The 14,974-nt window shown below is 40.9% G+C and overlaps 1 protein-coding gene across 1 annotated transcript in view; it reads left to right on the top strand.

Annotated features, from left to right (window-relative positions):
* The window catches only part of Ubr3 (ubiquitin protein ligase E3 component n-recognin 3), a gene marked incomplete at its 5' end in the record, with an annotated part of 256,366 nt that overhangs the window by 32,354 nt on the left and 209,038 nt on the right, over positions 1 to 14,974 (top strand). Inside the window, 1 exon segment of the mRNA XM_045148373.1 lies at positions 7,215 to 7,373. Within this exon segment, the coding sequence (XP_045004308.1) occupies positions 7,215 to 7,373 (159 nt within the window).

The raw sequence follows: 14,974 nt of genomic DNA, 5'->3' as shown, positions 1-14,974 counted from the left end.
CTTTTGGGATGGCCTCCATTTTCATCTATCTGTGTGCCCTCCTGGTTCCCTTTTTGTTGTGCTGTGGGCTCAGTTTGGCTGGTTGGGGCAGGGGATCTGCTGTGCTGGATGCTGGAATCTGGCTTGGGGTGGCTGGGATTCCTTGGTGTCCTAATAGCTCCAGTGATTCCTTATGCTGATCGTTGGGAGAGAAGGGGTTGTGGAAAGTGCCTGAAGTTGTTCAGGAGCTGCTCAGCTGGAGTGTAAATTTCTTTTTTCTTTTCTTTTTTTGTTCCTTGAGGCGAGGTTTCACTGTAGCCCAGGCTGATCTGGAATTCCCTATGTAGTCTCAGGGTAGCCTTGAACTCATGGTGATCCTCCTACCTCTGCCTCCTGAGTGCTGGGATTGAAGGTGTGGGCCACCACGCCCGGCCTTGGAGTGTAACTTTCATTACTCATTTCTCCTCTGAATTTCTTGGTCTCTGCTTTGATATTTTCCCTCTTATTCTAACTTGAGCCTCACCATTTGCTCTTTTTTTTTTTTTTTGAGGTAGAGTTGCTTTAGCCCAGGCTGACCTGAAATTCACTATGTAAGTCTCAGGGTGGCCTTGACCTCATGGCAGTCCTCTTCAAGAAACATTTTTACCTAAAGACGACCTTCATGAGTGCAGGTTCATAAAATCCCTCCCTTCTTCCTTCCCTCCCTCTCTCCTCTATTCCTTCCTCCTCCTCTCTCTCTTCTTTCCTTCTTACATTTTTTTGAGGTAGGGTCTCACTGTAACCCAGGTTGATCTTGAAACTCACAGTGATACTCCTCCGTCTGCCTCCTTTGTGCTGGGATTAAAGGCATGCAGCACCATGCCCAGCAATTGTTTTTCTTTATTTTAATTTGTGCTCAGCACTAATTTCTGACTGTAAAAAGAAAAACAACTTAAACCTAAAAACTGTATTAGTTTATGAGCTAACTATAAATTCAGGCTCATGGATGCTCAGATATCTTGTGGGTTCACAGTTGCTTTAGGTTTTGTTTTTCCTAATTACTATGTTTTTAAATTTTATTTTATTTTTTTCTCAATTTTTAAAACATTTTCCATGATTATAAAAAATATCCCATGGTAATACCTCCCTCTCCCCTTTTCCCCTTTGAAATTCTATTCTCCATCATATCCCCTCCCCATCTCAATAAATTTTTTTTTTCCTAATTATTAGAGCTTGTGTTGGAGCTCTTGGAAACCAAGATCAAACATCAATTAAACATGTAGAGCCTTATAATCCAAGTCTATGGGGAGAAGGTACAATTGTGTAGCACATAGGATTAGCTTTCTACTGAGAATGCAAGGTTTTAGAGTTGACAAGATATTGAATGAAATTGATGTTCTCTTTTCAGGACACACAGGTCCCTGAGCTCCTTTTTTCCTTTTTTAAAATTTTTGTTAATTTTAATTTTATTTTTTAGGGAGAGAGACAGGGAGAGAGAGAGCATTGGCATGCCAGGGCCTCAGCCACTGAAAAATGAACTCTAGGCTTGTGCCACCTAGTGGGCATGTTTGACCTTGTATTTGCCTCACTTTTATACATCTGGCTTAGGTGGGATTTGGAGTTGAACATGGGTTCTTAGACTTTGCAGGGAAGCACCGTAACTGCTAAGCCATCTCTCCAGCCCTCTTTTCTTGTATCTTTCCATTTTTTAAGGTAGGGTCTTGCTATAGCCCAGGCTGACGTGGAATTCACTATGTAATCTCAGGGTGGTGTGCACCACCATGCCTGGCTTCTCCTTTTCACTTTTGCTCAGTCATGGATAAGCTCTCTTTCTGTTTACCTCTTTATTTGAACTCAGACTGCCATGCTTTGCAAGCGAGCACCTGTAACCACTAAACCATCTCAGTAGCCCACTTTCAGCTTCTTTAAACCATCTATTATTTTTAATTTATTTACTTGAGAGCGACAGAGAGAGAAAGAGGTTGAAAGAGAAAGAGGTAATGGGCATGCCAGGGCCTCCAGCCACTGCAAACGAACTCCAGACTCGTGCGCCCCCTTGTGCATCTGGCTAACGTGGGTCCTGGGGAATTGAGCTTCGAACCGGGGTCCTTAGGCTTCACAGACAAGCACTTAACTGCTAAGCCATCTCTCCAGCCCTATTCTTTCATTTTTTAAAAATATATTTTATTTATTTATTTGAGAGAGAGAAAGATGTAGGGAGGGAAAGATAGAGAGAGGGAGAGAGAGAATGTGCATGCCAGGGCCTCCAGCCATTGAACTCCAGCAAATGAACTCCAGATGCTTATACCTCCTTGTGCAGCATATGGCTTATTTGAGTCCTGGAGAATCAAACTGGGATCCTTTGGCTTTTCAGGCAAACGCCTTAACCATTAAACCATCTCTCCAGCTCTGTTCTTTCATTAAAAAATTATTTTATTTTTTCTTTATTTTTAAAAATTTTTTATTTTTATTTATTTATTTGAGAGCAACAGACAGAGGGAGAAAGAGGCAGAGAGAGAGAGAGAGAATGGGTGCACCAGGGCCTCCAGCCATTGCAAACTAACTTCAGACATGTGCACTACTTTGTGCATCTGGATAATGTGGGTCCAGGGGAATTGAGCCTTGAACTGGGGTCTTTAGGCTTCACAGGCAAGTGCTTAACCACTAAGCCATCTCTCCAGCCCCAATTTTTTATTTTTGTTTATTGAATGAGACACACACACACACACGTGCACGCACACAGAGAGAATGGGCACACCAGGGCCTCCAGCTACTGCAAACAAATTCCAGATGCATGAGCCATCTTGTACATCTGGCTTACATGGGTCCTGAGGAATTGAATTCTTTGGCTTTCCAGACAAGTGCATTAACCACTAAATCATCCCTCCAGCCCTTTTTCTTTCATTTTTAATATTTTTCTCAGTTACTAGACAAATATTAAAAAAACTTTCTTGCTTCTAGACATACCTTGTTTCATAGTAGTTAAATTTTTAGTAAAATTGCTCTTGTTTACAAAGCACTTTGCCCTCATTTTGCTTGCTATGACCTTCAACAACCAGGAATCTGTATTTTTGGAATATGATAGGAAATGGCTTAATTTGCTGTACTGGTTTAAATATGGACTGGACATAATTTTGTCCTTCTTACTACTGTCTTTTACTACTCTCTTTTACTACTCTCAATATGTTGAATTTTATCTTGTTTTATTTTAGGAAGTAGTCTTTTTAATATCTCAGTTCTCTCTCTCTCTCTCTAAACTAAATTAAAATAAAATAAAAAACTTAAAAAAACTTTATAAAATTTTTACCTTATGTGATAACATTTATATATCTGGAAGTGCATGACCCAAACTGTCAGAAATCTTATAGAAATTAAATTCTAGGTTTTTTGTTTGTTTTTGTTTTTTCAGGGTAGGGTCTCTCTCTAGCCCACGCTGATCTGGAATTCACTCTGTAGCCTATTTCTGCCTCCAAAGTGCTCAGATTAAAGGCATATGCCACCAAGCCAGGTGAAGTTCAATTCCTAATACCTTATGGGTCATGTATTTAATCTTATCCTTTTTTCATTTACTTTTAATTTTAATTAAAAAATAAAAAAAATTATATTTACAAACAGAGAGAGAGAGAGAAAATGGATGCACCAGGGCCTCCTGCCATTGCAAACGAACTTCAGACATATGCACCACATTGTGTATCTTGGTTTACATGGGTACTGAGGAATTGAACACAGGACATCAGGCTCTGTAAGCAAGTGCATTTAACTACTTACTGATCCTTCTCTCCAGTGCCTCCCCCTTTTTTAAATGTATTTACTACTTGTAAACAGAGAGGGATAAAAAGAACGGATACCGACAGAGTGGCCACTCCAGGGCTTCAATTCACTGCAAACAAACTCCAGATACATGCACCATTTTGAGAATGTGGCTTTACATGAGTTCTGGGGAATCGAATGTGGTTTGTTAGGCTTTGCAAGCAAGCACCTTAACCACTAAACCATTGCTCTAGTCCTGTTTTGTTTTGCTCTGCTCTGCTCTCCTTCCTTCCTTCCTCCTTTCCTTTCCTTTTCCTTTTCCTTTTCCTTTTCCTTTTCCTTTTCCTTTTCCTTTTCCTTTTTCCTTTCCCCCTTTCCCCCTTTCCCCCTGTCCCCTCCCCATCTCCTCTCCCCCTCCTCCCCCCTCCCTCCCTCCCTCCTTCCCTCCCTCCCTTCCTTCCTTCTTCCCTTCCTTCTGAGGGAGAGTCTCACTGTAACCCAGGTTGACCTGCAACTCACTGTGTACCCCAAACTGGCCTTGAAATAACTCATGGCAGTCCTACTACCTGAGATTAAAGATGTATGCCACCTTCCTGGTTTCATCTTTTTTCTTTCTTTTTTAAAAAAGATTATTTATATTTATTAGAGACAGAGAGAGGTAGAGAGAGACAGAGAGAGAGTGAGAATGGGCGCGCCAGGGCCTCTAGCCACTGCAAACAAACTCCAGACACATGTGCCACCATGTGTATCTAGCTTACATGGGACCTGGAGAATTGAACTGGGGTCCTTAGGCTTTGCAGGCATGTGCCTTAACCGCTAAGGCATCTCTCCAGCCCTTGTTTCTATTTTTTTCTTTTTTCTTTTGGTTGTCTTTTGTTTTTCGAGGTAGGGTCTCACTTTAGCCTAGACTGACCTGGAATTTATTATATAGTCTTATGGTGGCCTTGAACTCCTGGCAGTCCTCCTACCTCTGCCTCCCAAGTGCTGGGATCAAAGGCATGCGCCACCATGCCCGGCTCCCTTCTTTCCTTCTTTCTTTCTTTCTTTTTTTTTTTTTTTTTTTTTTTGGTTTTTCGAGTTAGGGTCTCACTCTAGTTCAGGTTGACCTAGAATTCACTCTGTCGTCTCAGGGTGACCTCGAACTCACGGTGATCCTCCTACCTCTGCATCCCGAATGCTGGGATTAAAGGCATGCCTCACCACGCCTGGCTCCTTCTTTCTATTTAAAAAATTTTTTTTTTATTTTTTTGAGAGAGAGAGAATGGGCATACCAGGGCATCCAGCCTCTGTAAACAAACTCCAGACGTGTGTGCGCCCTTGTGCATCTGGCTTACATGAGTTCGGGGGAATTGAACTTAAGTCCTTTGGCTTTGCTGGCAAGTGCCTTAACTTCTAAGCCATCACTTCAGCCCTCATCTTTTTTTAAAAAAAAGTATTTTATTTTTATTTATTTATTTGACAGAGAAAGAAAGAGAGAATGAGAATGGGTGTCCCAGGGCCTCCAGCCACTACAAACAAATTCCAGATGTGTGCGCCCCCTTGTGCATCTGGCTAACGTGGGTCCTAGGGAACTGAACCTGGGTCCTTTGGCTTTGCAGGCAAACACCTTGACCACAAAGCCATCCCTCCAGCCTTTTTTTTTTTTTCCTTTTGGTTTTTTGAGGTAGGGTTTCACACTAGCCCAGGCTGATGTGGAACTCACTGTGTAGTTTCAGGATGGCCCTTGAACTCACGGCGATCCTCTTACCTCTGCCTCCCGAGTGCTGGGATTAAAGGCGTGTACCATCATGCCCGGCCCTCATCATCTTTTTTCAAATGACTAAATTCCTGAGTAAATCAACCATAGGCTGGGTGTTGGACAGATACTAATTTTGATTATAAAGTATTATTATTTAAGCCAATATGATTTTTTTTTTGTGTGTGGTTTTTCAAAGTAGGGTCTTGCTTTAGCCCAGGACCAATATAATTAAAAAAATATATATTTTATTTTCATTTATTTGTTTGAAAGAGGGAAAAGGGGGAGGCAGGGAGAGAATGGGCACACTAGAGTCTCTAGCCACTGCAAATTAACTCCAGATGCATGTTCCACCTTGTGCATCTGGCTTACATGGGTTCTGGGAAATCAAACTTGGGTCCTTTGGGTTTGTAAGCAAGTGCCTTAACTGCTAAGTCATCTCTCTAGCCCCAGTACAATTTGTTTTTTGAGGTAGGGCCTCTTTCTAGCCCAGGCTGAACTGAAATTCAGTTTGTAGTGCTAGGCAGGTCTTGAACTCATGGTGATCCTCCTACCTTTGCCTCCTGAGTGGTGGGATTAAAGGCATGCACCACCATGCCTGGCTCAATACGATTTTTAAAAATATTTCGTTTATTTGTTTGAGAGAGAGAAAGAGGTAGACAGAGACAGACAAAATCGGCACGCCAGGGCCTCCAGCCACTGCAAATGAACTCCAGATGTATGTGGCCCCTTGTGCATCTGGCTTACATGGGTCCTGGAGAAATGAACCAGGGTCCTTAGGCTTTGTAGGCCAACGCCATAAGTGCTAAGCCATTTCCCCAGCACCAATTTTTTTAAAAATATTTTTATCTCTTTATTTTTTTTGACAGGGGTGGGTGGAGAATGGGCGCGCCAGGGCCTTCAGCAACTGCAAACGAACTCCAGATGCATGCGCCCCCTTGTGCATCTAGCTAACGTGGGTCTTGGGGAATTGAATCTGGGTCCTTTGGCTTTGCAGGCAAACACCTTAACCACTAAGCCATTCCTCCCGCCCATCAGTACAATTTTTTAAACACATTTTTATTGATTTATTTGAGAGCGACAGTGTGTATTGGTATGCCAGGGCTTCATGCCTTTACAAATGAACTCTCTAGATGCATGCATCATTTTGTGTGTCTGGCTTTACGTGGGTGCTGGGGAATTGAATCCATACTTGTGGACTTTGCAGGCAAGCACTTTTAAGCGCTGAGCCATCTCTCCAGCTCCAAGGACAATATGATTAAAGGAATAAAATATGATTCTGAACAAAATATTTTATCTTTATTTTTATTTGTTTGAGAACAAGCGAGCGATTGAGCGCGCGCCAGAGAGAATGAATGAGCATGCCAAGGCCTCTAGCCACTGCAAAGAAACTCCAGATGTATGCACCACCTTGTGCATTCGACTAATGTGGGTCCTGGAGAATTGAACCTGGGTCCTTTGGCTTTGCAGGCAAGTGCCTTAACCACTAAACCATTTCTCCAGCCCAACAAAATACTTTATTTTTTTGGTTTTTGAGGCAGGGTCTCACTTTAGCTCCGGGTGACTTGGAATTCACTATGTAGTCTCATGCTGGCCTCAAACTCTTGACAATTCACCTACCTCTGCCTCCTGAGTGCTGGGATTAAAGGTGTGTGTCAACCGAATAATTTAAATTAAGATAATCTTAATGTTTGTGTAAATATACATACATATGCATATATGTGTGTGTGTCTATCTCCACATTTACATGTAAATACTTTTTTGTTTTTAGCTGCTGATGTACCATCAGAAAAAGATCTGAACAAAGTCCTTCAGCTTTTGGAACCTCAAATTTCCTTTTTGGAAGACCTAACTAAAATGGGAGGAGCAATGAGGTCTGTTCTTACTCAGGTTTTAACAAACCAGCAAAACTATAAAGATTTAACTTCTGGTGAGTAAAATTTTGCAAGATATCTATAATTTACTTACATTGCTTTATCAGTTACTTTCTTTTTTTAAAATTTTTAAATTTTTATTAGCATTTTACATGATTATAAAAAAATCCCGTGTTAATTCCCTCCCTCCCCCCCACACTTTCTCCTTTGAAATTCCATTCTCCATCATATTACCTCCCCATAACAATCATTGTACTTACATATATACAATATCAACCTATTAAGTACCCTCCTCCCTTCCTTTCTCTTCCCTTTATGTCTCCTTTTTAACTTACTGGCCTCTGCTACTAAGTATTTTCATTCTCACGCAGAAGGCCAGTCATCTGTAGCTAGGATCCACATATGAGAGAGAACATGTGGCGTTTGGCTTTCTGGGCCTGGGTTACCTCACTTACTATAATCCTTTTATCAGTTACTTTCTTGTTGGGGGAAAATACTTGGCCAGAAGCAGCTTAGGGAAGGAAAAGATTTATTTTGACTTATAATTTCCAGGGAAAGTCTATTATGGTGGGAAAAGAATGGTAGGAGTAGACAGCAGGCCTCACATTGTCATAGCAGGGAGGGAGTAAAAAGAAAGCTAAACAGCAAGTTTGGCTGGGTAGTAACCTTTCAGAAGCCCATCCCCAGTGACATTGCCTCCAAGAAGGCTCTGCTTCTTCTTTTTTTTTTTTTTGAGGTGGGGTCACACTCTAGCCCAGGCTGACCTGGAATTCACTAAATTCACTATGTAGTCTCAGGGTGTCCTTGAACTCATGGTGATCCTCCTATCTCTGCCTCCCAAGTGCTGGGATAAAAGGCATGTGCCATCACACATGGCCTCTCTTTTATTTTGATGCCATCATCTTTTCTTCCTATTATGTTGGTCTTGTGTAGGTAGTGTCAGGTACTGTGACCTCATGGATATCCAGGCCATTTTGTGTATGGAGGGAGCATGTTGTAAGGAGTCCTATCCTTCCTTTGGCTCTTACATTCTTTCCACCACCTCTTCCACAATGGACCCTGAGCCTTGGAAGGTGTGATAGATATTGCAGTGCTGAGCACTCCTGTCACTTCTCAGCACCATGATGTCTCCTGAGTCATCCAAGGTCACTGCCATCTGAAAATAAATTTCTTATATATGAGGAAATAGCCCCAGAGAAATGAAAGGACTCGATTAAGATTTTTCAATCAATTTTAAGTTAGATGCACTACATTTGAGCCACTAGGTCACAGACTTTTTGACTAATTTATGTTGGAGCAAACAGATCTCTTAACTTCGGGTATAGTATATTTATATTGTACCTCTTCATCCTCAAACAAAAGCAACAATTATTTTTGTGTCTATATTTTTGGGCATTCTAACCTTGTAACATTGTATGGTCTACAATTTTATTATAATATAAATTTTAAATTATAAATCTTGAAATAGTGCCTAGGACATTGTTACAGTTAGCTTCTCATTGCTGACAGAAAACACCTGATCAGGAGCAGCCTGTGGGAGGAAAGGGTTTATTTTGGCTTACCATCTCGAGGAGAAACCCTATGAAGACAGGGGAAAACGATGGCATGAGCAGAGAGAGGGTGGACATTGTCTCCTGGCTAACATGAGGTGGTCAACAACAGCAGGAAGAGTGTGCCAAACACTGGCAAGGGGAAGATGGCTGTAACACCCGTAAGCCTGTTACAACAATACACTGCCTCTAAGAGGCTTTTATTCCCAAATTGCCACCAGCTATTATTCAGAACACATATTTATGAGAAATACCTGAATCAAACCACTATAGATAACTTTTGTATAAAATATAGTTTCATTACCTTTAGTTTGCTTAAAAAAATCTTTTGTGTATGTGTGTGTTTTTATATATATACAAGACCTGGGTAGCCTCAAACTCAGGGTGATCCTCCTCTATCTGCCTCCTAAGTGCTGGGATTAAAGACATGTGCCTCCATGCCTGGCTAAATATTTTCATTTTCTGTATGTTTGTTGATAGCATATAGGAAGGGTAGTGATTTCTGTTTATTTATTTTGTATCCTGCTACATGGCTGTAGGTGTTTATCAGCTCTAACAGTTTGCTGGTAGAGTCTTTAGGGCCCTTTCTGTATAGAATCATGTCATCTGTACATAATGATAACTTGATCTCTTCCTTTCCAATTTGTATCCCTTTTATGTGTGTTTTTTGCCTTATTGTTATGGCTAAGACTTCCAGTACTATATTAAATAAAAGTGGGGACAGTGGACACCCTCGTCTTGTTCCTGATTTTAGTGGAAAAGCTTCCAGTTTTTCCCCATTTAGTAATATGTTGGCTGTAGGCTTGTCATAAATAGCCTTTATTATATTGAGATATGTTCCTTCTATTCCCAGACTCTGTAGGACTTTTATCATGAAGGGATGTTGGATTTTATCAGATGCTTTTTCTGCGTCCAATGAGATGATCATGAGATTTTTGTCCTTCAGTCTATTTATATAATGTATTACATTTATCGATTTGCGTATGTTGAACCATCCCTGCATCTCTGGGATAAAGCCTACTTGGTCAGGGTGAATGATCTTTTTGATATACTCTTGTATTCTGTTTGCCAATATTTTGTTGAGAATTTTTGCATCTATGTTCATGAGGGAGATTGGTCTGTAATTTTCTTTTTTTGTTCTATCTTTGCCTGGTTTTGGTATCAGGGTGATGCTGGCTTCGTAGAAGGAGTTTGGTAGGATTCCTTCTTTTTCTATTTTATGGAAAAGCTTAAGAAGCCAGTGGTGTTAGTTCTTCCCTGAAGGTCTGGTAAAATTCACTAGTGAGTCTATCTGGGTCTGGACTTTTTTTAGTTGGGAGAGTTTTGATAACTGCTTCGATCTCCATACTTGTATTAGGTCTATTTAAGTGATTAACCTCATCTTGATTTAATTTAGGTAGGTCTTTTAATCAAGGAAATCATTCATATTTTCATACTTAGTGGAGCATATGTTTTTATAGTATGTCCCTATGATTTGTTTGAATTTCTCTCTTATCTGTTGTGATGTTGCCTTTTTCTTCTTTAATTTTATTAATTTGTGTCTCTTCTCTCTTTCTTTTGTTCAGATTTGTTAAGGGTTTATCAATCTTGTTTATCCTTTCAAAGAACCAACTCTTTGTTTCATTGATTCTTTGGATTTTTTTTTTGTTTCTACTTCATTAATTTCTGCCCTAATCTTTATTATTTCTTCCTGTCTACTGATTTTCAGTTTGTCTTGTTCTTTTTCCAAGGCTTTTAAGGTGAAGCATTAGGTTGTTTACTTGCGACTTTTCTAATTTCTTAACATAGGCACTTAAAGCTATTAATTTCCCTCTTAGGACTGCCTTCATTGTGTCCCAGAGATTTTGGTATGTTGTGTTCTCATTATCACTTGACACTATGAATTATTTGATTTCCTTCTTGATTTCTTCATTGACCCATTCATCATTTAGTAGTGTGTTGTTTAGTTTCCATGATTTTGTGTATGTTCTTAAGCTTTTCTTGCTATTGTTTTGTAGTTTGATTCCATTGTGGTCAGATAGACTGCAAGGATTTATTTCAGTTATCCTGTATTTGTTAAGATTTGCTTTGTGTCCTAATATATGGTCTATTTTAGAGAATGCTCTATGTGCTGCTGAAAAGAATGTATATTCTGCAGCATTTGGATGAAATGTCCTGTATATATGTTAGGTTCATTTCTTCTATGACCTCATTTAATCCAGATGCCTCTCTGTTTATTTTTCCCCGGGATGACCTGTCAATTGATGAGAGTAGGGTGTTGAAGTCACCCACTTCCACTGTGTTTAGTGTTATCTGAGACCTTTGTTCTAATAGTGTTTGTTTGATGGATTTGGGAGCCCTCATGTTAGGTGCATATATGTTTAGGATTGTAATGTCCTCCTGTTGGAGGGTGCCTTTAATCAATATAAAGTGACATTCCTTGTCTTTCTTGACTAACGTTGGACTGAAGTCTACCTTGTCAGATATTAGGATAGCAACCCCTGCTTGTTTTCTAGGCCCATTTGCTTGAAACACCGTTTTCCAACTTTTCACCCTAAGATAGTGTTCATCCTTTGTAGGAAGGTGAGTTTCTTGGAAGCAACAAATTGAAGGATCCTGCTGTTTAACCCAGTTTGCAAACCTATGTCTTTTGGTTGGGGCATTGAGGCCATTGATATTAAGAGAGATTATTGAAAGGTATGTATTTATTTTTGCCATTTTTTTGTAGTTCTTCCGGCTTTTTGCTCTCGTGTTAACTAGTATTGTTTGTTTTTCCCAGGTTCCTTATATGTGTGCTTTTCTTTCTCTTCAGCATGGAGGATTCTTTCAAGTATTTTCTGTAGAGATGGTTTTGTCTTCAAATATCCTTTAGCCTGCTTTTGTTGTGGAATGTTCTTATTTCTCTGTCTATGTGAATGGATAGCTTTGCAGGATAAAGTAACCTTGGTTGACAGTTGTTATCATTCAGAACTTGGAATACATCACTCCAAGCCCTTCTAGCTTTGAAAGTTTGTGTTGAGTAATCTGCTGTGATCCTGATGGGCTTGCCTTTGTAGGTAACTTGATTTTTCTCTCTAACTGCTTTCAGTATATGTTCTTTGGTTTGTGTGTTTGGTAGTTTGATTATAATATGGCGAGGAGAGGCTCTTTCCAGGATTTGTCTGGTTGGTGTTCTAAAGGATTCTTGTATCTGCATTGGCACCTCTTTCCCAATTTCAGGGAAGTTTTCTTTTATGGTTTTGTTGAAGACACCTACTATGCCTTTGGAGTGAAATTCTTCTCCTAGTTCTATACCCTGAGTTCTTATGTTTGATCTTTTTTTTTTTAATATTTATTTATTTGAAAGTGACAGAGAAAGAGAGAGAGAGATGGGCACACCAGGGCCTCCAGCCACTGCAAACGAACTCCAGACGTATGTGCCCCCTTGTGCATCTGGCTAATGTAGGTCCTTGGGAATTGAGCCTTGAACCAGGGTCCATAGGCTTCACAGGCAAGTGCTTAACTGCTAAGCCATCTCTTCAGCGTGATGTTTGATCTTTTCATAGTGTCACGAATATCTTGTATTCCTATTCATACTTTCCTTTTAGTTTGTCTTTCTCTTTGTTGGACTGTATTAGATCTGCCACCTAGTCTTCTAGTTTAGATATTCTGTCCTCTCCTTCATCCATTCTACTGGTGAGATTTTCTACAGTTTTGTATTTCATTAACTGTGTTCTTAATTGCTAGTAATTCTGACTGGTTTTTCTTTATTATTTCTGAGGAGTTGAACCTGGGTCCTTTGGCTTTGCAAACAAGTACCTTAACTGCTAAGCCATCTTTCCATCTTTCCAGTCTTTTTTTTTTCCCCCGAGGTAGGGTTTCACTGTAGTCCAGGCTGACCTGGAATTCACTATGTAGTCTCAGGGTGGCCTTGAACTCAAGGCAATCCTCCTACCTCTGCCTCCTGAGTGCTGAGATTAAAGGTGTGCGCCACCATGCCCAGTTTCTCTTCTCTCTCTTGCTCTCAATCTCTCATTAAAAAAAAAAATAATAATAATACAAAGAGGGCCGGGCATGGTGGATTGCTGTGAGTTTGAGGTCACCCTGAGAATATAGAATGCATTCTAGGTCAGCCTAGACTCGAGGGAAACCCTACCTTAAAAAAAAAAAAAAAAAGAAAAAGAGAGAGAAAGAAAAGAGAGAGAGAGAGAGACTTGGTGTGTGTGGGCTTTCAGCTGCTGCAGTTGAACTCCATATGCATGCACCATCTTGTGTGCTTGTATAACCTGTGCACTTGCTTCACCTTGTGCATCTGGCTTATGTGGGACCTGGAGAGCAGAAGCTGGGTCCTTAGGCTACGTAGGCAAGTGCCTTAATGACTAAGCCATCTCTCCAGCCCCCCTTACCCTATTTTGAGGTAGGGGATCACTCTAGTCCAAGCTGGCCTCAAACTCATGGTGATCCTCGTACCTCTGCCTCCTGTGTACCACCACACTTGGCACTACATTATTATTATTTTTAGAGAGAGAGAATAAGTGTGCTAGGACTTCAGGCACCACAATTGAACTCCAGATGCTTGTGCCACCTAGTGGGCTTGTGTGACTTTTCATTTGCTTTGTCTTTGTGTGTCTGGCCTATCTGCGATCTGGAGAGTTGAACATGAGTTCTTAGGCCTTGCAGGCAAGCACCTTAACTGCTAAACTACCTCTATCCAGCCCACCAGTCCATTCCCCCCCCCCCCCTTTTTTTTCAAGGTAGAGTCTCACTCTAGCCCAGGCTGACCTGGATTTCACTCTGTATTTTCAGTGTGTCCTCAAACTCATGGTGATCCTCCTACCTCTGCCTCTCAAGTGCTGGTATTAAAGGTGTGTGCCACCACGCCCAGTTTTTTTTTTTTTTTTAGGTAGGGGTCTTGCTGTTGCCCAGGCTGACCTGGAATTTACTATGTACTCTCAGGCTGACCTCTAACTCACAGTGATCCTCCTACCTCTGCCTTCAGAGTTCATGAGGACCCCTGGCTTATTACATGGGTCTGGAATCAAACTTGGGTATTCCAGCTTGAGTGGTGAGTGCTTTGAGTCATCTCTCTAACCCTGTCCTTGTTTTTTTTTTTTTTTTGAGAGCTGGCATTATCAGCATGTACCACCATGTCTGGCTGCCTCAGCACATTCTTTCTTTCTTTCTCTCCTTTTCCTCCCTCCTGCCCTCCTTTTTGCCTTTTTTTCCTCTGTGTCTTCTCCATCTCTGTTTTTATCTTTTCCTTCCTCTCTTTGTGCCTCTTTATCTTCTATGCCCCCTTCTTTTTTTGAATTTATTATTATTAACAGCATTTTTGTATGGATATTTCATGTGTTGGTACCCTCTTTTCCCTTATCTCTGCCCCTATTCAACTGGGGACGCTTCTCATTGGGGTTGTAGGTATTCCCCATGGGTTGTGGTTTATGTGTTGTGGGAGCAGTAGTCAGTTATTTTGGGGGGAGGCAAAGCCTCTGGGCATGATGTCTCAACCTATGGCTCTTACAGTCTTTCCTTCCCCTCTTCTGCAAAATTTCCTGAGTCATAGTGGGTGAGTCTTAAGTTTACTTCAGGATGAGCTCTTAGGAGCCTCTGGATCTCTACTTTGGTAGGTATCTTGAGTCTCCTCAGGGTCTGTCTCCTTCACTCTGGCACTGATTATCAGGTTCAGCAAGGAAGTAGCGCTCTTGCTGGTCTCTATTCTTCTGTGGATTCAGCTGTGGCTTGGCTGAAGTGCAAGGGGTACTTTATCTCCTTAGATCTCCCTACCTTCTGAAAAAGAAGAACAGATTCTCTAGTGGAGAGTGAAGTCAGCATAGTTTAACTGGGATCGGCATTATTAATTTAGTGAGAATTTGATGTATGTAACCTCTCTTTTAGCCAAAGAGTAATGAGAGTTTGGCACTAGACAGCATAATCTTTGTCTCCATAGGATTCTGATCTGGTTCCCAACTCCAGATATGTGTTCCTTTATCGTGAGCGGATCTCTTAACCAATCTGAAAGCTATTGGTTACCCACCTAGGCTGTGTGCCACTGATGTATATGTCCTGTCAGGGTGTTTGCCACTTTCCCCCAGTAGCTCATGTAGCACTTTCCAGCACTAGATGCTATCCCTGGTGCTTATGTGCATATG

Source organism: Jaculus jaculus, chromosome 4, assembly GCF_020740685.1.
Source record: "Jaculus jaculus isolate mJacJac1 chromosome 4, mJacJac1.mat.Y.cur, whole genome shotgun sequence".
NCBI classification, from domain to species: domain Eukaryota; kingdom Metazoa; phylum Chordata; class Mammalia; order Rodentia; family Dipodidae; genus Jaculus; species Jaculus jaculus.
The sequence above is the reverse complement of the archived record's forward strand: the minus strand, read 5'-3'. Positions and strand labels throughout refer to the sequence as shown.